This window comes from Hydra vulgaris, chromosome 10, assembly GCF_038396675.1.
Source record: "Hydra vulgaris chromosome 10, alternate assembly HydraT2T_AEP".
Classification (NCBI taxonomy): Eukaryota; Metazoa; Cnidaria; class Hydrozoa; order Anthoathecata; family Hydridae; genus Hydra; species Hydra vulgaris.
The window spans coordinates 26,095,001-26,120,010 of record NC_088929.1 but is presented as its reverse complement, the minus strand read 5'-3'; the positions used below and the strand labels follow the sequence as shown (position 1 = coordinate 26,120,010).

The following is a 25,010-nucleotide window of genomic DNA, read 5'->3' as shown; positions in this document are numbered from 1 at the left end:
GCTCTGTTCTTTTAGAACATTGAGCACTCTGTTTGTAGAATATACTAACATAATTTATATATATATATATATATATATATATATATATATATATATATATATATATATATATATATATATATATATATATATATATATATATATATTCTATTAAGATTTAATTTTGTTTTTGAATGACAGGGAAATTATTTCTCTACAACTAAATTTATAATTATTTTATTAACTAATATATGTTAATTTGACAATTTTCCATAAAATGTCGGATAAAATTACTTATGACTAATTTAGTCACATTTAAAACCTTTTTAAATAATTTGTAAATAACTAAAAGTAAATATACATTTAAAAAAAATGGGTCGAAAAACATTTAGCAATGCAAGAAAGTGGCAAATAATAGATATAAAGGATGGCTAAATGGTCAGTAATAAAAAAATAGCAAGAAAATTAAAAATTTCAGAGAATTGCATATACTCTAAAGACATTTTAAAAAAACTACAGAATGCGAAAATAGTCTTATATTTTGTTAAGTAAGAGCCAATCTGATGTTAAGTTATCGTGAACTCACTGACCCATTCAATGAAAACCATGAAAAATATATTTCATCAGACACAGTTAGAAACATTTTGCTAAGGAAAAAAATTGGTGTCTATGCAGTTGTTAAAAACCTATGTTGACGATCAGAGTTCTGCTTACAAGATTTGGGTGGTGTAAGGAGATAATTTGGGTGGTCTTTGGAGAAGTGGAAGCAAGTAATTTTTAGTGATAAAAGTAATTATGAAGTAATAAATAGAAAAAGCAAAATTCTTGTTAAAAGATTTAAATCAAAAAAATATAATAATCATTTTGTTGTACCAAGGTTGCAAAGCAGCAGCGGCAGTGTTGGTATTTGGGGCTGCTTTAACTTTATTGGAGTAGGAGTGTGTAACATTTATACAGGTCAAATCAACCAGCATACATATATAGAGATGCAAGAGAACTGCATGGTTCCGTCAATAGAAATGCTGATTAAAAGAAATGGCAGCAATTTCAACAAAATTTGGCGCCTGCCCATACAGCTTGTACAGAAAAGCATGGATGAAAGAAAATAAAGTAAATTTAATGCCCTGACCAGCTTGATCACCAGATTTGAATCCAATAGAGTCTGTTTGGGCTTGGATGGACAAAGAATTATTCAAGGTGCAAATACGATCCATAAATAGCCTAAAGCAAGAACTAGATACCATTTGGAGAAGAGTTCCAAATGAAATCTGCAACAATCTTGTAAAATCGATGCAAAAAAGATGTGCTGCTTGCAAAAAACTTGCGTGGGGATATTTTAAATGCTAGCTTAGATGTTATTTTTGTTGCTTTAATTTTTTATATATTGTAGTTTTTTATTGATATTTTTTGTAATTATGTTTGATAACGTTTTTATTTACAATTTTATGTTTTAGTATGCCATCCAATATGCAAAATTTATTTGAAAAAGATTTTTCTCACAATTAAAATAAAATTTGTTCAATATGTTCTTTTGTTTTTATTTAACGTTAGTTTAAATATGCTTTAAGCAACAAAGTTTTACTGCGCCTATTTTTTTTGAAAGCACTGCGTGTGTATATATACATATATACATACATATACATATATATATATATATATATATATATATATATATATATATATATAATTACCTACCGTGTAAAGGATTAAACAATGTTATAAAAAAAAAACTAATATTTTTTGATAAAATTTAAAATAATCAATGTTTTTACAACTATTTTAAACTTTATTGAAAAAGTTATATAAATTTTAAGCCATAAAAAAAACTAGACAAACTTTTTTTATACTGTTAAAGATTTTCTTAAGAAAGCAATAAAAAATCATTTGCTGGTAAAAAAACATCTCAAATCTTTAAAAAAATATCTTTTTAAAAATATATTGTAACTGAAATAAGTTAGTTTTGTATAAAACAATACTAATAAAAAAAATTTCAATAATAATAAAAAAAATGTTGAACACACTGCGTAAAGTACCTATAAAATACTTTATAAAATACCTCATTTTTTTGAGCTAATTCATTTTTAAATAACAACGAACCATTATACTTTTTTGAATTAAAGCCTGGTTTTTATCAATTTATATTAAAGCATTGCAATTAATTATTATTTTAAGTTTATATTTCAGTATTTGATTTAGTTTTTGTTCAATGGTTTTTATAAATTTTAAACATATTTAAACTTTTTAAACTCATTTTAAATTTATTTTATAAAAACTTTAACATAATAGTTATCTAATATTTATAGAAAACAGTACTTTTTATTACACTATTAAATTTGAGTTGTAATGTAATGTTTGTTTTCACACAAAAGATTTTCGCTATTAAAAGTGTTTATAAAAGTAATCATAGAAAAAGTTTGAAAAGATTTATCAAAAAATACATATTTCTATAAATGTAATTATGTATAATATTTTTTAATAATTTAAATAAATTGGGTTAATTGAAACCATTAGAATTAATTTGTTACTTTATTTAATTAATAGGTAAACAAAATAAATTATGTATTTAATATATTATATTTTAGATAAATTATCTTAATTTTCATTTTATTTTTAGCTCATTTTTAAAAGCTTTAAAGTTGTGAAAAAAAACTGACATGGTCAAGTTGAAAAAATAAAATAATTTAATAAGGGTAGTCAGGAATGGTGTTTGATCACATTATCACATTTCCTTAGGTTTTATTGGACATGTCTGCCAAAACTGAGTATTTATCAGAAATTTTCCTGAACAAGAAAGTTTTTTATTTCTAGCCTTGTGTGTGTGTGTGTGTGTGTGTGTGTGTATATATATATATATATATATATATATATATATATATATATATATATATATATATATATATTTATATATATATATAGAACTCTTATATGTTGTCAGAAAGTTTTTTCCGTATTTTGTTGACAAAAAGTAAAAATTAAAATGCAAGACCGGAATTTTTTTTTATTAATTGATAGACTGCCTCCCCCAACCAAACCTTCAGTCGATGTAGCAGCACTCCATTGTGAGTCAGACTATTTGTCAGTCGATATAGCAGCACTCCGTTGCGAGTCAGGCTATTTGTCAGTCGATGTAGCAGCACTTTGTTGCGAGTCAGGCTATAAGATAGTTGATGTAGCAACACTCCGCGCATGATTTACAGTAAAAAAAAAAACATTTTATTAAAAAAAAATAAAAATTGTTTATATTGTTAAAAACATTCAGAATGTTTTTAAAAACATGCTGGTCAATTAAATATGCGTTTTTGCGGTTTTTTTAAAAAACGATTAATTTGTAATTAAATTATTAATTTTGACTTTCGTCCAACACACAAATGTTGGACAAAAGTCAAAAGTAATTAAAAGTGACGTATTTGTTGGCGTAAGAATCATTTTTTTCCTTCCGTGCTTCCCAAATGCAACAATCTATAGAACTATATATATATATATATATATATATATATATATATATATATATATATATATATACACATACACACACACATGTATATATATATATGTATATATTTATATATATGTATATAAATATATACATATTTATATTTATATTTATATATATATATATATATATATATATATATATATATTATATATATATATATATATATATATATATATATATATATATATATATATATATATATATATATATATATATATATATATATATATATATATATATATATATATATATATATATATATAATGCCAATGCATTGGCTTTAACTTGATCAATGGTCATTTGTTCCTTAGTCAATAGTTAATGCATCGATGCACCCTCTAATATATCATTATCATCATCATCGTTGTTTCATCGTTATCATCATCATCATCATTATCATCATCACCATCGTTTTATCATCGCTTAAGCATCCTTGTTTCTACACTTGCACGAGATGGATGTTTCTTATAATTTCATTTTAGTTTAAACTTATTGCCTAATCAAAAATCAAAAATACTTTTTATGATTAAATTGCAGAAATATTTATAGACTGAACATTTGAAGATAAGGCTTTTTGACAATTACAAAACAACATTATTTTTATCTTTAGTTTTATCTGACACTTTAATTTTTAAAATAACTCAAATTGGTCTTTAGGTTGTGATGGAAAAGTGGTATTAATTTTATTTAAATAAGATTTATATATTTTGGTAATGAGACATAATGGACTTTTTTTTTCAAAATATTTTTAAATTATTGGTTATGTTTGAGCAAAATCAAAGTTTAGTGCTATTGATTTCAAATTAATAAAGTAATTATAAAGTATTGATAAGACCCACAAAAAAAAAATGAAAACATAAGGAAAAGTAAACCATTTTCATTAAAAAAAGTACATTTTTTAATGAAAATGGTTGTTGTAATTGCAAAATTTATTGAGTCTATTACTAGTTTCAAAATCAACTTACCCTGGTATTTAAATTAGTTATGAAAACATACTTGTGTTAACAAAAACCTTACTATATAAAGTATCTTATATAAAAAATATCTTATTTCCTAAATATTTGATATTCCTTAAACTTTTATGTTAACAATAATAAATGCCTAACTACCAAACCCCATAAATTATTTTGTTTCCAACTTAGTTTACATAAAATAAAAAACAATTATTATGAATATTATATTTTAAAAAATTAGACATTATATATTAAATTATACAATAATAAACAAAAACTATTAACTCACTTGATATATCAGAACTTTGAACAGTGGTTGTATGATGCAAATTGTAATAAGAATTCTAGATAAGCACAAAAACATTTAATAACAAAAATTGTAAAAATATTTTTAAATACAAATAAATTAAATCTTATTTACCATTGATGGTGCTCCATCCCTTAATGCTACTAATGCAATAGCACTATCCAATGTTGTTGGAGGTTTCCATTGTTCTTTTTCATAACTGTTCCAATTAACATTATTAAAAGGCGATTTCGACATATCACCCATATGTTGATCAGGTGAAATAACAGTAGAATATTTTGGAGTACACGATTCATTATATGAAACTGCTGCATTGCAGAAAGTTGATTCAGATGGTTTTATATCAAGTTTGCAATGTAATGATTTTTTTAAAGAATTTTGGTTTGAAATCTTAACCGTTGAATTTTTATTTTCCAATAGAGAAACTGTTTTATTCAACGAAGCTGATTTTGTAAATTTGTAGGTAGCTATTGTTTCTTCTGAAGAAAGATCTTTCAAGGGACATGCATTCATTATTGTTTGATTTCCAAGAGTAGAACCTATAACAGACTGACGATGCTGGTGAATTTGGGGGTTCTGTTGCAAATATGTTGAATGACTCTGGTGTTGCAGCATACAATCAGGCACTGATTGCTCAATAGGCTGCAAATTATACTCATGTTGTTTAATAACTCTTTCAGAGTGCTGTTGAATTTGATATTTCATCTGTAACTGCTCTTGCTGCTGTTTAACCAACAATTGCACTTGCTGTTGTAAAAGTTCTAAATAAGCAAGTGTTGCTTCTGTGCTTTGAGTGGGTTGAGAGCATTGTAATAAAGTAGCTAGGGTTAACAACTGTTGATCATTTATAACAGGTGTAATAATATTCTCTTGATTTTGAGTTTTTACATTACAATTCTGTGAAGTAGAAGAGGTAGGTTGTAAAGTATAGTTTGACTGTTGAAATGAAGAACTTGAGTCACAGATAAAATTAGAATGTTCCTGATTCTTTCCAATATTACTATTGATAGCCACATTATTATCAGGAATACTAAAACTTGATTTAGGTTGAATATGAGTAGAGAGTTTTTGTAAATAAGATGACTGAGAAGGATTTACAGAAACTGAGTCATTTGATTCACTTAAACTTTTTTTTCTGCGTGACTTTTTTTGGGGAAGTGAGGCATTCTCAACTTGTGATGCTGTTCGCTTGGTATGAGCTACAGAAGACTCTGATGAAATTTTTAAATTAACTGGGGTTTTAGACAACATTACAGATTGTAAATGAGCAGTCAAGTTAGGTGCCTGAAGTTGAGGAGGCAAGTCTTGAAAAGAACCCTTTAGTGAATCATGCATGCATGAATTTTTTAACAACATTCCTTTATTTCCCAGAGATTGAGGAAAACTATTTTTAGTACTATTAAAATGTTCATTTAAAGAATATCTTCCGTCTGTCTCTAATGTTTTTGAGTTGTGCATTGAAAAGTATGAATTGCCAAATGATTGAGAAGATGAATCATCATATGATACATTAGAACTTAGCATATCACCAGAATGAATAATATCAACAGGAGGTATGGTAGAACAGTCAGCTTAATATTTAATAATCATTTAAAAATTCAATTTAAACTTTACAATTATTATTTGATTGTGTCATTAATTAATGACATAATAAAATGACAGAACATAATAAAAAAAGTTGAGAATGTGATTACAAAATTCTTACAGAACAGGAAATCAAAATTTTCCATCAATTCATCAAAACAAGGGTTCAAATGATCAATAGTTGGCTGGATCATCACAGATGAATCTTGTTATTAAATTTAAAAATTAAATAAAAAAATAAAGACACTTAAATCACAAACTATTACCATAATGCTATATTAGCAATCAAAACCATTATAATTAAAATAATTAAAATTGAAAAATGCTTTCAAATTAAAAATAACAAAACAATGAAAATATGTTAATTATAAAATATGTTTGTACCTTTATAAAATGATAAGAAAGAATCTTCAAATGGTTTAAGTTTATCTGTACCCACACTAGAGAAAAGAGTGTCCGAAAGAGCATACATTGCTGAACCTAACAAATAAATTTTAAATTTTCATTTGAAATTAACAATTAAATATAAAAATGTATAACAAAAATATATAAAATATAAAACAAAAATATATAAAATATACATCAAAATATATACGAATATACAACAAAAACATATAAAAATATGCAAACATATTTAAATGTTTTAACAAAAAAAAATTTCAAACAACATATTTTAATTAAAAAATTTTAAATTTGATTTTATAATTCTTTTTCAACCCTTTTTTATCAAAAAAACAGTTTGATTAAAAGATATTATTTTTTCAAATAATATTTTTTAACTAAAACTTTTTAATCTGGACTTTTAAATTCTTTTTCAACCCTATAAATTCAAAACCATTTAAACATTAAGAAAATATGAGCCTTCTGCTGTTGAGTAGAGAAAACATGAACCTTCTGCCATTAAGTAAAGATAACATGAACCTTCTGCCATTGAGCAGAGAAAATATGAACCTTATGCCAATTGAGCAGAGAAAATATGAGCCTTCTGCCATTGAGCAGAGAAAACATGAACCTTATGAGAATATGAACCTTCTGCTGTTTAGCAAAGAAAAAATATTAAATATCATTATATCAAAGCGTGTTCTTGATTATCAAAATTTGTTCTTAATATTGGCAGTTTTCAGTTAAAAAAAGTTCTTTGGTTGAATACAGAAAGGATTCTAACTTGCCATACACTATTGTTTATATTAAAGTTACCAGAGCATGCTTTCTGCCATCTGGCGCACAATTTAATTTTTGTAAGACACAAGTAGACAGACAATGTTCCTGGCTATAACCTGACCAATTTGTTAATTTAGAAAAGCAGTTTCCAAAAATTCATGCTATTAAAAGCTTTGTTGAAATCTATAAAGCATGCGAACCTCTAAAAATATAGTACACGAAATATGCAACATGAACCTCTAGAAATATAGTAATCAATTGTCTTTTTGAAATATTATGTATAAAAGATTGTGGAGTGATTTTGATTGTAAACAAACTTAAAATTATCAGCATTATCATGAGATTTTATTCTTGTTAATAAAATGCTTACATCTGTTAAATCATTAAGTCTGATAACCATGTCTTTTTTGCTTCAAAAAATTACTCAATAATAAAGTTTAGTAAAAATAAGTTTTTATTAAACTTTATTCTTATAGCATAAGTTTTTAAAATACTAACACACTTGCAAGAGTTTGCTAAATACCAGCACACTTGCACAGTTTGAATGGCACAGCAATAGTTGATTAGTTATTAATTTATAACTAATAACTTCTACAAAAAAATAACTAAATAAATCTTTAAATAGTATGAAGTTGACGCTGTACATTATCTAAAGTGTGTAATTGAGTTGATACTACATGTTATTTAAAGTGTGTATTGGAGTCGACACTATATGTTATTCTAAATGTGCAATGGAGTTGACACTATATGTTATTTGAAATGTGCAATGGAGTTGACACTATATGTTATTCTAAATGTGCAATGGAGTTGACACTATATGTTATTTGAAATGTGCAATGGAGTTGACACTATATGTTATTTGAAATGTGCAATGGAGTTGACACTATATGTTATTTGAAATGTGCAATGGAGTTGACACTATATGTTATTTGAAATGTGCAATGGAGTTGACACTATATGTTATTTAAATTTGTAATGGAGTTGACACTATATGTTATTTGAAATGTGCAATGGAGTTGACACTATATGTTATTTGAAATGTGCAATGGAGTTGACACTATATGTTATTTGAAATGTGCAATGGAGTTGACACTATATGTTATTTGAAATGTGCAATGGAGTTGACACTATATGTTATTCAAAGTGTGTAATGGAGTTGAAACTAAATTTTATTTAAAGTGTGTAACAGAGTTGACAGTATATGTTATTTAAAGTATTAAGTGAGCAGATTTAAAAAATAAGCTAAAACCTAAAAAAATTAAATTAATTTTTTTTTAGAATAAATTTAGTTTAGTTATTTTTTCAAAGAACATTTTTTCAAATATTTATTTACTTCTGCTTATTGTAAAACTTTGTGATTAAATTTATTTTTGTAATTGTTTTATCTAATCTAATTTTTTGTAATTAATATTAAACCTTATTGTAATAATCAAAATAATTTGGGCAGTTAATTATATATAAAAATTCATGTTTCTAAATGAAAAAAAATGTAACTGTTTTAATTTAAAAGCTATTTAATTGTTTAAGACAAATAAATACTAACCATTTAGTGTTGAAGGATCTTCAATATCAAGCACATCACTAACTTTTGAATTGTCATTACTAAAGTATATTAAAGTAAAGTTTATCAAAGTAAAATATATATATATATATATATATATATATATATATATATACATATATATATATATATATATATATATATATATATATATATATATATATATATATATATATATATATATATATATATATATATATATATATATATATATATATACACACACACACAGTTAGCATTTTTTTATACAGCAGCTTAACAGAATATAAATCACTTAATAGTGATATATATTCTATTAGGCATCCCCAATACATATCACTTAGTAGTGATATGTATTGGGGATCGAACTGTGAGTTTGGTAGCTGAGGAACATGAATTTCGTGTGTTACAAACTGCTTAACTTACACTTTGTCTAAGAACATGACACACTGCCACCACCACCATTATATATATGAATATTGCATATTAATATATCCTGCATTGTAATTAAATTTAATTTAAAACAACATTAAAAATCATTTAAAGTCTTTATCTTTATAAATTATTTATAAAATATTTTTAATTTTCGCAACATTGTTATAAAAAAAATCATCAATCAAACTTAAATGTGTTGTTTGAAAAAAAATTGTGTTTAAATTAAAAACTTATACTTACTTAAACTTATAATATGTATTTTTTAACACAACAATATCGTCTTATGTTTGCTTTCTCACAATTTAGTTGTTTGTTTTTTTTTAATTAGGGAGCAACTGTTTAAGGGTTAATTTTTTAACGGTCAAAAAAAAAAAACTATCAAAAATTTTTTTTTTAACATTTTGGCTTTAACAATAGCTTGGCCTACAATTTATAAACTAGTTAATCATTTTTAATTGATGTTCAGTCTAAGTTTAATCTAAAAATTTACCAATCATTAAAAAACTTTTGTTTAAAAGCAATTTAAAACTAAAAAAATCATCTTTTTATAAATTTATTGCATAAAGTTTACAAAAAAATTAATTATGCCTACAGACTTGATTATGGTTTATTCGGCAATGAATTTATATACAGATTTAAGCACCAAGCACTTTTGCATATTGGCACTTTTGTAACAGAATGAAAAAAATTTATTGATTTGAAACTATAAATAATAAATAAGAATAAATTAATTAATAAAAAATAAATTAATTAATTAATAAAAAAATAAAACTATAAATAAACAAAATAGTTGAATGTAAAGCGAACATAAATTAAATTTAACTAGCTGACCAGACCTGTAAAAATGCTGGTTTTTGAAAGTTTATTCCACAACAAGCTTTTCTATACTTTTTCCTTATATATATATCCTAGCTTTCCAGACCAATAAAATACAGGTCTTTACCAAATCGATCATTTCTAAACTTATCTATTTCACACCGATTAATTTTATACCTATTCCTTATTTACTTCAATATTTTTTAGTATAATAATTCATTCTGAAAAATTGTTTTAAGAGCAAAAAACATGTGCACTGTTTTAGCATAAGTAGAGCTTGTAAGAAATTTATAATTAGGTTCGTTTTTCTCCTAAATGCTTATTACCAATATCTCAGTGGTTTAGTGCACTGTCATTAGTATCATTTCAGATTGTTTAAGACCTCCTTTTAGTGTATTAAATTTTGAATTTTTTTCAATCTTGTCTATGTTTATAGCAAAAAAATACATAACATAAGACTTTTTAAAATGAATTTAAAATTAATTTTTAAAATCAACTTTTAAAGTAAAAATTTAAAGTTTTCTCATATTATACATATATTTACACGATTTTCCATATACCACCTGCAAACTTAACATATGCTAGAGATGTTTACACTTACAGATGTTTCAACATAATACTATACAAATAGCGTAATTAAGAAGATGACATGTTTTAGCAATCAGAAATTATCAAGAGAGAGCAAATCTAAAATCAAATATTCAAATTTTCCACTCGGATGAGACAATACGTTTTGTAATTTTTTAATCTTGTCAATTTTATTAAATACAATAACATAAATACAAAAATTTAAAATGAAACAGTTTAAGCAAAAAAGACTTAAAAATTAGAATTAGAAAGAATTAGAAAAGTTTTCATATATTAAACACGATCCTGTATAAAACATTACACAAGTAAATTTTTACATTTGCATATAACATATTTGTTTATTGTTATATTATGCTATATTAGATGCTATGCAATAATATTGCGCTTAAGAGAACCTGGTTGAAAAGAGTTGATAAATTGGTTTGTTTTTCAATTGCATGCATAAATTTGATAGATCAGTGGTTTAATGTGTTGTCATTGATGTCCTTTTTTAAAAACAGAAAGTTAAAAAAATCTTATTTGATTTATCTGTTTTTTTATCTATAAAAAAAAATGATTTCACAAGTTTGGTGAAAATATTTTTTGCAATAATTAATTACTGCTTTATATATATATATATATATATATATATATATATATATATATATATATATATATATATATATATATATATATATATATATATATATATATATATATATATATATATATATATATATATATATATATATATATATATATATGTATATATATATATGTATATATATATATATATGTATATATATATATATATATATATATATATATATATATATATATATATATATATATATATATATATATATATATAGGTGTCCCAAAAAAATATTTTTGATGGAAAAAAGAGATATGCGCTATCTAGAACTTGGTTACTAGGTATATTATGACCAAATATATTAGAATTTTGAAATTTAATTGGTTATAAGTGCTTGGTGTAAAACTTCAAATTTTTGAAATTTTTTGAATTTTTCCTATTTTTATGATAAAACTTGTAAATATTAAAAAAAAAATTATGACAAACATTTATTATAATAAAATTTATGTGAAATATATGTTGCATATGTTGAAGAATCATGGAAAGAAAGGTGGAACAAATATCACAAGCACTTCAAATCTGATTTAGCTGGGTTTTCATCAGATTTGTATTCAACGTTTTTCTGCGTTTTTTTGCAACCAACAAGACATTCTGCTTCATATCTTTATTTTGGTATGACATAATAAAGTCTTGGATTAGTTTTATATTTCTTTCTGCACAATCATTGGTGACTTTCATATTTTTAACAAAAAATTTAAAGTTCTCTAAAACAGTAAAGTCCCCTTGTGCAGCTAACTCAACCTGGTCATGGGTAACCTGGGCTAGGCAAAACAAATTCCAGCTCTAATCAACTAAATTTGATAGTGTTGTAGACGGTGTGATTACAGGCATTTTAGGTTTACCTTTCATAAACTCTTCAGGAACTGGAAACTGTAAGAATTTATGGAGTATATTCTTCTTTATTGTCTTTTTCAACATCATCATCCACTGAAGCCATTACAACAAGCTGCTGACTTAAATGCCAAGTATGATTTTACATGCTTTTCAATATTGATTGAGAAGACTCAGGATACTCTCTACTTAAATCAAACACAACTTTGAATGCTGCTAAATCATTAGCTGATGCTTTAATATTCAGAGAGCTTTTGGAAAACCAGGGACAGTATGTTAGAGATATAAATAAAGAAGCCATCTGAACCATCTCCTTCTCCTTTTCACTCACGATGTTTGAGATGTCTTTTGCCATTTCTAATGTAAGTAAATAAATTGCATCTGCCATAAACCTTGCTTCATGGCAAGCTCCTGGCTGATGAAAATTTATACCAGGAACATGACCACCAAGGTAGTAAACAAATAACTGACAAAGATTTTTGTAGTCTCCTCTCTTGAAAATAATTTCATTTAGTGTAGTTTCCCCAAACTTTAATGCTGCCTTAGCTATATTATAGATAGGTGATCCAATCTCTAAAGAAGTCCAGTTAAACTTAACCAGATTATCTGATGATGAGTCTACCTTGTCAACAATCTTTGACCAAGCTGTAAGTGCACATAAATATGTATTCTCAGAGACTTGGTCTCGGCATCAGTCAGTGTAGTCATCAAATGTTTAATATGTACTTCAATAATATGGCAATGATACATGCACCAGACAAGACTTGTATTAAAGGTAGTTGATAAGATTGTATCTGCTCCCGCAAACTTTCCAGTGTTGGATGCAGTTGTGTCGCAGCAAACACCAATGATAATCTCGAAAATATCATAGTATTCCAAGAAATTGAGGATTAAATGTGCCTGCTCGGATTCAGTTGAATTTTCTGCCTGCACTATGCCAAGCAAAAAAATATCTCTACATTCCAAATCTGGACTGGTTACACTAACTGTAATTCTCTCACAGGTAACTGTCAGATCATTTTCTTTTTCCAGCTGTCTAACAAGTTTCCCATCAAAATGGAATATGAGTTTTTTTCCTTTTAAAACATTAACAACATCCTGTTGTAGTGTTTCTCCTAAATCAATTAAATTGTACATTTAAAATAATACAGATAATGAAACAAATAAACTTAATCACTTTTGTGAATAATAGTTACCAAGATTTTCAATAATTCTGTATTTTTTTCTGTGTAGAGTAGATCTTGATAAGTTTATCTCATGCAAGTCAACACCTGCTTTATTGCAGATAGCAGCCTGGGGCCTAACACCGATTCTATATCGAACGCTAACAGCAGAAGTAGCTTTAATTAGTTAATCAGGTGTTGATTCTAAAATTGTTTTTGATTTTTTTGATTTGGATACATCATATTCAGAATCATCACTTTCTTCACATAAAATAGAACTTTCAAATGGGCTAACATCATCTTCAAACTTGATTTGTCCATTCAAAGCTTTGTCTATGCTTTTCTTGTCTTTTGACTTTTGTAATCTGTCAAATGTTTCCACAGTCCTTTTCTCTTTTTGAGCCTTTGTGTTTTTCTGATCATTTAACTGCTTAACTTATTCAAATCTCTCCTTTCTTCGCAGAGCCCTAATTTCAAATTGTTTATCTTGCTGTGCAGTCATGGTCATATTCCTTTTAGATCTCTGGTCTTCGTAGAAGGCTGCAGATATATGTTCCGTTGAGGAACAGATATATCAAACAAGGTATTAACCTCCACCCGGAAACCTACTTGCTTTTGAGTCCAGATCCCTTTGTTTGAACTCCAGATTAGTTTACTCCATCCTTTTATTTTGTTATATTTCTCTGTGAGTTTTAGCATCCTTTCACTGAAAAATATTACAATCTGGTGCTCCTATATAAAAGAGAACTAACTGAAGTATATATTTATATTCATGAATTGTGGGTTAAATAAATAAATTAGATAAAAACTAGATATTAAAATTACCTTGAAGATTTCAAAAAGTGAAACATATTTTTGACAATGGGCAGCTGGTTGACTGGAAGCTCATTTATGGGATATTTTAACAGATATAGAGATCATCTTAAACTGCTATGAACAATGTACTTTTCCTTTTCCCCTTGTCCTTTTTTGCTGGATTTTTTACTGTACGGTCCATTTTTAAAAATATATTTAATTATAAAACTAAAAATGTTGAAACCATTTTAAATCACATGTATATTAAACTAATCAAAAGTTAATGAGTAAAAAATAGCGATGATCAATAAAATACCAATAATCAAGAAATAAATTGAAATAAACTATTAAATGTAAGTAAAAGATGACTACTTTAGAAAATAATAGTTAAAAAATGATACTTTAAAATAAATTTCATCCTTTTTTTCATCGCAGGTACATTTAAAATAATAAAAACTTAACAAATATGACAAAATTGACATTTTTCAAAAATTTCAAGTTTTACACCGAGCTCTTACACTTGTTTCAGATCAATATTTTTTATATATTTTGTCTTTTTACATATAAGGGTAAAATTTTCGATGGCGCACAAAAAAATTTTTTTTTTTGGGACACCCTAATATATATATATATATATATATATATATATATATATATATATATATATATATATATATATATATATATATATATATATATATATATATATATATATATATATATATATATATATATATAATTTATTAAATTATATTACATTACTATAACATTTTATAAAAAACTAAAGAAAGATTATAGAATTAAAAAAGCACACTTAATATGAAACTTTTAATTTAAATTTTGATTAAATTTTTGATTTTATAAAAATAAAACATTCTAACCTTATTTTTTTTTCTTTGTCATCAACTTCAAATATTTCCTTAAAAAAATTGTAATATTAAAAAACATTTAATGTATAAATGTATTAATTTACAATATTTAAAAACATTTAATGTATAATCAAACCTTTGAAAAGTAATCATTGTCAGAACTGAAGCATCATAAAGGTAAAAGTAAGAGTGTAAAAACAGAGAGGTTTATCTTTAAAAAACAGAAAATGAGGAGTTGAGCTTGAGAATTACAAAATTAGGCAGAGGAGATGTAACCATGGGCCCAACCAAGGAGGTGTAAAAGACCATGCAAAAGCATGATATAAAAAAAACAAGATATTGAACACAGTGAATAATAAGTTAGTCATACTAAATAACATGCAAGCTATGGTGAAAGACATTGCTTAAGACATGCCATGGTGACATTGCTTAAGACATGACATGGCTAGCACTAAGCATCAACTAATCATTTTAGATTACCTCATCTGAATCTTCCAAATCTTCTTTTTTTGTTGTACAATTCTTTAGAAGCTTAAAGGTAATAAAAAAAATTATTAAAGATTATATGATAAAACAAAAATTTTAATGATATTCTTTAAATACTGTAAAAAAAAATAGTTTTGGAACAAAGAAAGCTTTTCTTACAAAATACACTAGTGACTCCTAGGACTTATTTGTGACTGATTTAAAAAAACAACTGAACTTGAAAATATCCAACATGGCCATATTTTGTACAAAATAATTTACAGAATCTAACCTGACAAAGTTTGAAATAATCTATTTTAGAAAGAAGTAAATGATTACAAGAGTGATTGACAGCTGAAAAAATTTTAAATACAAAAATGGAATTAATAAACCATCAAATGTAAATGTATTAATATGACCAACACAACAATGGAATTAACAAACCATGAAAAAGATATTGTAGTAAAGAAATGCAGATTGCAATGAAAATAAAGTAATAAATAAATAAAATAATAAAATAAAATAAAGGCATTAATATGACCAACACAACAATTCAAAAAAACTGGAAACAATCAAAATTTGTCAAAATAGCAACATGATGGAATCAACAAAACTAGAAAAAGAAGACAAATGGTAAAAAAAACTAAACAACCAAAGATGTGCAAAAAATGCAATAATAAATTACATGTACCAAGAAACTGGCCTATGGTCAAATACTACACAAATGTAAGAAATACTTGCATTTAAAAAACATACACAAAAATTGGGCAGCTCAATTCTAAGTTAAATCTGTATCTTCAAGTAAAAAATCAATGCTGGTGCTGAAGTTGTTGTTATGCCAAAAATATTATAAATAAAATGGTACACAAAAAATCAACGCTGGTGCTGAAGTTGATGTTATGCCAAAAAAATGGCTTAAAAAAATGAACTACTATTACATAATGATCTCATTAAGAAAAACATTAAACTAAGTAGTTATGATCTCATTTATACAAACATCAAAAAGGAAACTATGACAAAAATTTTATAAAATACTTAGCTGAAAATACTGAAAAAATGGCAATTACCATAAATATTTAAAAAAAATTTCGGACAAAAGAATCAAGGACAGAAACTATCAACATATGGACGATGAATCTAAAACTAAAAGCCATCAACAAAATGCTAAAACCTGAAGATAAAAAATTCAAAATAAATAATCAATTGTGTTCGCATCAAAGTTACATCTAGGACTACTTTTTGGAGGAAAACATTTTCATCAAATCAAAATGAAATAAAAAGTGGAATAAAACTACAGTGATCATAAACTCTTAGAATTTATAATGATAAAAGCTCTAACAAACCAACCAATCAAAAATATGATATTTAATTTATTAGGTTAGTGCCTACTAATGAAACAAAAGAAGAAATTCTGGGAAATGAAATGACTGCCTAAATACTTATAATTGTTCATGTAAATCGTTCAGCCTCAGTAAAAAAGTAAAAAAAGCCTCAGTAAAAAAATAATAAAAACAAATAATCTTTAAGATATTACATTAAATATAGTAACAAATTACATAACAAATGTATGACCTCATAATAAAAGAGTTAGTGGTCAGTAATAAGGATTATTTTCTTAAGATTAAAAGGGCAAGCAGTTATGAAGAAACATCTAATCACAATCAGTTATAAGAAAACTAAAAACCTTTTTTTTTTTTCAGACTTTTAATGACACAAGTAGTGCAAACAGTAAAAAAATTGCTAACCAAAACAAAAAAGTTAAACAAAGACCTATATGAGGTGCGCCATACAAAAAGGCATCAAGTCTTTGAAAACTGGTTTATGAGATAATGAGCAGTAAAGGAAGTGACCTCATTAAATTCTGAAAATAATTTTTTTTTTTTTTTGCATTAAAAACTACCTTTTAAATAAGAATTACAATTATTTTTTTCTTTATTAGAAGTGAAAAACATGTTGACTGTTTTGCATCATTAGCTTAGTTCATTAACAAAAGAAGATTGAGGATCAACACTGCCAATGCTTTTATCATAATTAATCTTTAAATAGTACAACAAACATACAAAAATATTGAGAAAAATAAGCGATGAGGAGTTTTCAATTGAATTAACAAAAAAATACAAATGCTGCTAAATCAACAATACCAATACAATATCAATAGATTGAGAAGAATTTCAAAAAACCTAAATACTATGATGATTGCAAAAAAAAAATTCTAAAATAAAAAAAGATTTAATAATGATGGTACTCAAGAAAAAAGACGCAATAAAGATGGGCATTGCAGATTAAATATTTTTTCTCTATAAAACTGCCTAGTTTATCAATGTTTGTGTTTTGAAATTGAAAAGTTATTATGAAAGAAATTAAAGATAAAGGAATTTTATTCCTTTATCTTTAATTTCTTTCATTCTTGAAAAAAAAATTATAAGAATATTATCATCAAATAACTCAGAAAAATCAGCAGATATAAAATATAATAAAAAAAATTAAGTAAATCAGTACCTTTTACATAGTTTTACATTTTTAAGTCTTGTGCACTAATGTCAAATACTGTAACTTTTAAGAACTTTACACGCTTAAATGGAATTGTTAAGTCTACAATATTTCTGCAAAATAAAGTTGCATATTAAAGACTTTAAGACTAAAATAACAAGCTCAACTTTTTTGCCCAACACACAATGGTTAACTTTTAATTTTAGTGTAAACCTTAACAAACTAAAATCCTTAGGACTCAACTTCATTAAAAATTTTTACCAGCAATTATGTGTCTGTTTATGAAAGATATCTGCCCAAAATTTTTACCAGCAATTATGTGTCTGTTTATGAAAGATATCTGTCCAAAATTTTTACCAGCAATTATGTGTCTGTTTATGAAAGATATCTGTCCAAAATTGTAAATGTAGCGGATGTTCAATTTCAAGGTTTTTTTTTAATTATTCACTTCCAACAAGGCTGCAAGCAACCACTAATAAGTTAGGAGTTACTAGAAAAAAAGAACAGATTTATAGAGCTAGGGAACTGTTGACAGAAGACTGAAGTTGTAGGTTGTATGAGTCAGGAAAACATGAAGATGGGAGAGAGTTCCAAAGCATTAAAGTGCGGGGAAAAAAACTAGACAAATAAAAGTTTTTGGACAGATACAGTTAAAGAATGAGAATTTGCTGAATGAAGAGTCAAGCGAGATTGAGTTTTAGTTGATGGAACTAGAGATGAAAGCTTTTTTGAGCAGCGACCATGATAGTATTTGTAGAAAAGAGAAAGAGATGCAACTTTACAACAATGGGAAAGAAGCTCAAGCTCAGCAAATGGAACGGGTCCAACTACATTTACAATGCGTTTTTGGACTTCGTCTAGAAGAGAAAGAGAAAGAGTCTAGAAGAACCAGCCCAAATATGACAACAGTATTCTATACAGGGACAAATAAGAGATTTATAGAGGTAGAGAATGGAATTGTGAGAGAGAGAAAATGGCGAGCAAAATAAAGAGTAGCAACCTTAGCAAATGCTAATTTCATGAAAAGTGAGTAGTAAACAATCCAAGAAGACTTAAAGAAAAGGAATCAGTGAGAGGGTTACCATTTATTAATATAGAATGTTGACAGTACTGCAACAGTTGTTTGCAGTAAATAACTAATTTTGTTGGAGTTAAAATTCACAAGCCACTGTGAGCCCCAATCTGTTACAGAAAAGAGATCAGTTTCAAGATGGTTGTTCTAAGCAATCGAAAAGAGAAGACTTTTTGTCAAGACAGGAGTATAAAGTTGAGTAATCAGCAAAAAGAGTTTAATTTAAATGTAAGGTTGTTGGGAAGATCATTAATGTAAATAAGAAAAAAAACAGGACCAAGGATAGAACCTTGAGGTACCCCAGAAAATAATGAAAATAAAGAAGAGTGTTGGCCTTCGAGGATGACTTTAATAAAGTGGTTAGAAAGAAAAGATTTCATAATCTCAAAAATTTTTCCAGATACACCATATAAAACAAGCTTATGGAGAAGACCAGCATGCCAAACTTTGTCAAGACCCTCAGATATTTCAGGAGCAATAGCTTCTCCATCTCCATCTTCAGTCACAGCAGTTAGCAAGTCAGCCGCAGAGCCAGAGGATCGAAAACTTTATTGATTGACTGACAGTAAATTATTTGACTCAAGATGGGATGTGAGAAATTTGTTTATCAAAGACTCGTATACCTTGCTAATAACAGAAAGAAGACTGATCAAGCGATAATTGGAGGGGTCAGAATGTTCACCAGAGTTTTTGAAAATTGGAACAACAGATGCCATTTTCCAGCAGGCAGGAAAACAAGACTCAGTTAAGCACTTACTAAATAATTTTAAGAGAATTGAAGAGAGTTCCGGAGAACAATTATGTAAGACTATGACAGAAATGTTGTCTGGACCACAAGCTGTAGAAGTGTTTAATTGAGATATGACTTTAGCAACAGAACCTGGAGTTAATTGAATGTCTAACAATGGGTTAACCTGTTTAATTGAAATGAAAGGAAGAGAATGGCCATAAGATTGGAGAGTTGAATTAGAAGAAAATTTCTATGCAAATAGCTCTGCCTTATCCTTAGGAGAGGTAATAAGATCAAGCCTATAAATGAGAGATGGAATGTTAGACCTTCCTTTGTTAACAATGCTGTTGAAGATTTTCCAAAAATTACTCCTTAAGTTAAGATACAAGATTTAGTAACTAAGAATAATGGAGCTTAGCATCTGACAACACCTTTTTACCTCGATTTCTTGCAATAATAAATAGCCGTTTGTTCTTAAGAGAGATGGCCTTTTGAAAAAGATGAAAAAAATGATTAGATATAGCAGCTGCACAAGAGGGTGAAAACCATGGAGTAGAATGAGACTTGACTTGGAACCAATTAGAAGGAATAAAAGCTTCCATTCCTGCCTAAATCTAGAGGTTAGGTAAGAGGCACATTTTTGAGCTGAGAGGGAAAAAATATCAACCCAAAGACCGTCACGAAGAAAATCATGAAAAGAATACCAGTCAGCTTTAGGGTAGTAAAAAGTAGTGCAATCATAGGGTGAGTCCGAAAAGGAAGTATGAGATAAAAGATTTAAAGAGATTATTGCATAGTCATAACCACCTAAAGGAGAATAAGAAGAGAAACTGAAGACAAGCTAAGATCAGAAACCAGACATAAATCAAGGAGTGAAGGTAATTGAATAGGGTTGTCAAGAAAACGAGTCACAAAGTTAACTACCCGAGTAAGAGATTGAGAAATACAAAAGTTATAGGCTTTAGTGCAAGCAGGGTCAGTGGCGTTAGAGCCAAGTCATTCAGTGTGATGAGCATTAAACTCACCAATAACAACAATATTGGCAGTGATAAAAAGATAGGGTATGGTCAATTTGATCAGAAATTACATCTAAAAGAGTGTAGTCTTAGGAAGAAGGAGAACCATAAAGAACAAAGAGAAAAGTGATAGAGTGAAGAGGTGCTAAGCAAAAGCACATAAAAAAATTTTCAAAGGATTTGACCCTGATTTCACAACAAATAGGTGAATTAATGCATATGTATACACCCAAGCGAAGCATGTGACTATTGGAGTCTTTGCTACTCAAACGTTAGTACCCATCAACACTAAAATCACAAGAAGGAATACCAGAACTTAAATTAGTCTCTAAGAGCAAGCAAGTCTGGTGAATTTTGCAAGAGGTAAGATTCAACTGATGGAAGGTTGCTTTGCAGACCACGAATATTAGTAAAAGATATATTAAAACAGTTAGGTGGTGGGGATGGCTTTTTATGTTTAATATTTTGACTTACTTAAGGCATGATATAAGTTTAAAGAGAACTTGACTCATTCATAGATAAAGCACTGCTTCCTAAGCAATGAAGAAGGGGTTTGAGGATAGTTAGCAGAATTGTTTTGCTTACTGCTAAAGTCTTTGCCTAGGAGGCCTCCTACAAGACAAAAACTTAAAAATATGATGAGGCTGACATGTTTATATTTTCAACAATAAGATATGGTTTAAAAAAACTAACTGGGCATTATAAATTAAAACTAGAAACTTAGAGAATACTATATATCATAATTTAAATATTTCTAACAGAAAATAAAACAACTTAAGTGATAATTATATAATAATTATAAATAAATAATTTTAAATAATTCATTTCAATTTAAATTAATTTTTTATTATTTATCTTATTAGAATAAAATTGCTAACACAAGCTAAATTAAAATTAACTAAAATTAACTAAAAAAAATTTACACAAGCTAAATTAAAGATAACAAATAATAACTAAACAATGCAAATTTTAAAAAATATTACACTAAGTAAACAAAAATGAAATTATTAAGGTCCAATTTTAAAGTAACTAAAACAAAAAAAACTTCAATATGGGTTAGTTAACTTCAATATAGTTAGTTAACTAATGGTTAGATAACCATTCATATTCAAAATTTCATCTCATCATACATTCATACTAGTGATGTAGGTGTCATATTATTTCATCTCATTCTACATTCATCCTAGTGATGTAAGTGTCATATTATACAAAATATTATTCATATTCTCAACTTAAAAAAAAAAGATTAGACTTTAAACATATAAATTGTGAAATTAGCAGCAACAAAATTTAGTAGTTAAAAAAATTAATAATTGCAAAGAATGAATCAGTTGCATTATTTTTGGTCATCATATACAACTTTCTGTTATTGTTAATAATAACATTTTGAAATAAATGGTAATAATGACATTTCTAAGCATATCATATACAGTTTCTAAAACAAGATACGAAAAAATTATCACAAAAAAAATACAAGATACAAAAAAATTATTAAAAAAAAAAAGAAATTAAAAAAACCCTTAAAACAAAAACTTTAAAAATTTTACAAAAATTTTTGCTTACTTTTTCTTTATATAAAAACTTTCGCCATTTTTTGAATTTTCTGGTTACTCTATCGAGACGACGTTTCCAATACTTTCCATCTAATATTACAGCTTGTGATGTACTATGCACTGATTCATCAGAGAAAGGTGCAGCAAATTGAAAAAAGCGTGCTTTTTTCTTCATTTTGTCTTTAATTTAAACAAAAGGTTAAAAAACTAAACAACTTTAAAATACTATTCTGCAAAATACTATATATTCTGCATATAATTCTTTCAGAATATAACTTAATCAATCTTTATCAAAACCATAAAAAAGGTATAAAAACTTTAAAGTGATGAAAGAAAGTAAGAAAGAAACAAAGAGTAATTCATAAAAAGTGATAAGACATAATACATTCTAAATACTTAAAAATTTCCAATTAATTTAAATTTTAGATTTTTTATTTTCTATTTGTCCTGATAAACTCGGTCATAAATTCAGTCCTGATAAACTAACTCCGAATAAACAAACAACCACTAGGAGGTTAATGAGTTTTGAAGTATCAAATTTGATATAATCTTACTCAATTTTATTTAAAAATGGCTGACAAAAGATGAGGTAGTTAAAATGATATAGCAAATTGTATAAACTAGGAAAACAAAATTTAATAAAGTTTTATATTTTAGTCTTTAAACAAAAAAAAAAAGAAATATATCTATTTAACTACACATATTACATACATTGTATATGCCATCCTCTCCATATAGCATTATTTAAACGAGTCTTTTGATCAAATTGAAGTTTTTGACTTCGAAAATCTTTCCATTTTGGTGTTATAAGCTTCCTGCAGCTATAAAATTTATGAACATATGATATATATGATTTTTTGAGAACAAATTTATCAATATACAATATATATATATACACACAATATGTATATATACATAATAATCAAAATGTATATATACATACATATACACATATATACATTAAGGTATATATGTGTGTACACCGCAAAAATATATACCTTAAGGTATTCGTATTCACTCTCACCTAAAAGTGTTCTATATGATTAAATAACACTGGATTTAAAAGTGTTTTTAATAAAAAAAAGGGGGTGCCTTAAGACCCTTGAACATTTACTGGGTCCCTAATATTAGTTAAAAAAATTATTTCAAAAGTATGTCTTGTTGGATCTCAAAAGTAGCGTATATATAGCAATTATATAAAAATTTCAAAAATAATCATCATTTTATAAAAAAATTTTTAAGATTTTACTGCCAAGAAAATGACATTTTTCAACTAAAAATAACAAATATTTATTTTTGAAAAGTTTTTTAGTTTTTTTTATCAATGTTTTTTTATAAAATAAGTATCAAATTCATTATTGGAAACTGATACAACAATATGAGCCTTTAACAAGATGATGGATAGTGATGCATAAAAAATCATAGAGATAAATAGAATCCAAAAAAATACAATAAAAATTTTTAAAAAAATCAGCTTCCAAATATAAATTAGGATAAACCTATCAATTGCCAACTTGCTAGAATCTGGAAAAAGACTTATCCTTTCAAAAAACCAAACAGCAACCTACTTTACATCTATAACAAGTCTAACCATCTCCCACAAAATCGAACCCACAAAAACCAATAAAAATAAGTTTATATACAAATATATGTATATATATATATACATATTTATACATATATATATATATATATATATATATATATATATATATATATATAATATATATATTTATATATATATATATATATATATATTTATATATATATATATATATATATATATATATATATATATATATATATATATATATATATATATATATATATACATGTATATATATATATATATATATATATATATATATATATATATATATATATATATATATATATATTAATATGTATATAAATATATATATGTATATATATATATATATAAATATATATATACATCTACATATATATTTACTTATATATACATACATATAAAAAAAAAAATATATATATATATATATATAAATATATATATATATATATATATAAACAACTATTAATATAATTTTAACCAATACAATGAAAAATGTATGTCAAACAAAATCTCAACTTCAAAAAAAATTTTTTTTTAATATATTTCTTTAAAGGTTTGTAAGAAATTAGTACAAAATATATTTAACACTAGAGGCCTTTCAATGTTTCATCAGTAGTGTTAGTTTAAGTGCTGTTAAGTACAAATTTATTTATTTTTTGTTACAAAAGTATTTTTTAATCAATTAATGTATTGTTGCTATTAGTTACCATTGTCTAATATTTTTTAAAAACAGGAAGTGTTAGTTAAAAGTATCATGCTTTTGTTTATGCAAATGACTTTCATAAGATAATAAATTTTTATCACTTTTAAGTTCCAGAAATACAAAAAGCTGGAAAAATGGTTCCATTATTTCTTTATTTATATGTTGGCAATCATATACATGATTGTCAAACCTGTCTGTTGAATGGCCAGTTCTGCAACTTGAAATATGACCATTAGTGC

At 25.9% G+C, this 25,010-nt stretch overlaps 1 protein-coding gene across 1 annotated transcript in view; it reads right to left on the bottom strand.

The window, feature by feature from the left end:
• Window positions 1–25,010, bottom strand: part of LOC100198848 (MLX-interacting protein) — a 53,597-nt gene that overhangs the window by 21,886 nt on the left and 6,701 nt on the right. Inside the window, exons 2-10 of the mRNA XM_065807635.1 lie at window positions 23,189–23,298; window positions 22,488–22,657; window positions 15,632–15,682; window positions 15,164–15,201; window positions 9,024–9,082; window positions 6,704–6,799; window positions 6,441–6,524; window positions 4,850–6,306; window positions 4,718–4,772 (exon numbers count right to left, since the gene is read on the bottom strand). Coding sequence (XP_065663707.1) covers window positions 4,718–4,772; window positions 4,850–6,306; window positions 6,441–6,524; window positions 6,704–6,799; window positions 9,024–9,082; window positions 15,164–15,201; window positions 15,632–15,682; window positions 22,488–22,657; window positions 23,189–23,298 — 2,120 coding nt within the window. The remainder of the gene's footprint in view (window positions 1–4,717; window positions 4,773–4,849; window positions 6,307–6,440; window positions 6,525–6,703; window positions 6,800–9,023; window positions 9,083–15,163; window positions 15,202–15,631; window positions 15,683–22,487; window positions 22,658–23,188; window positions 23,299–25,010) is intronic.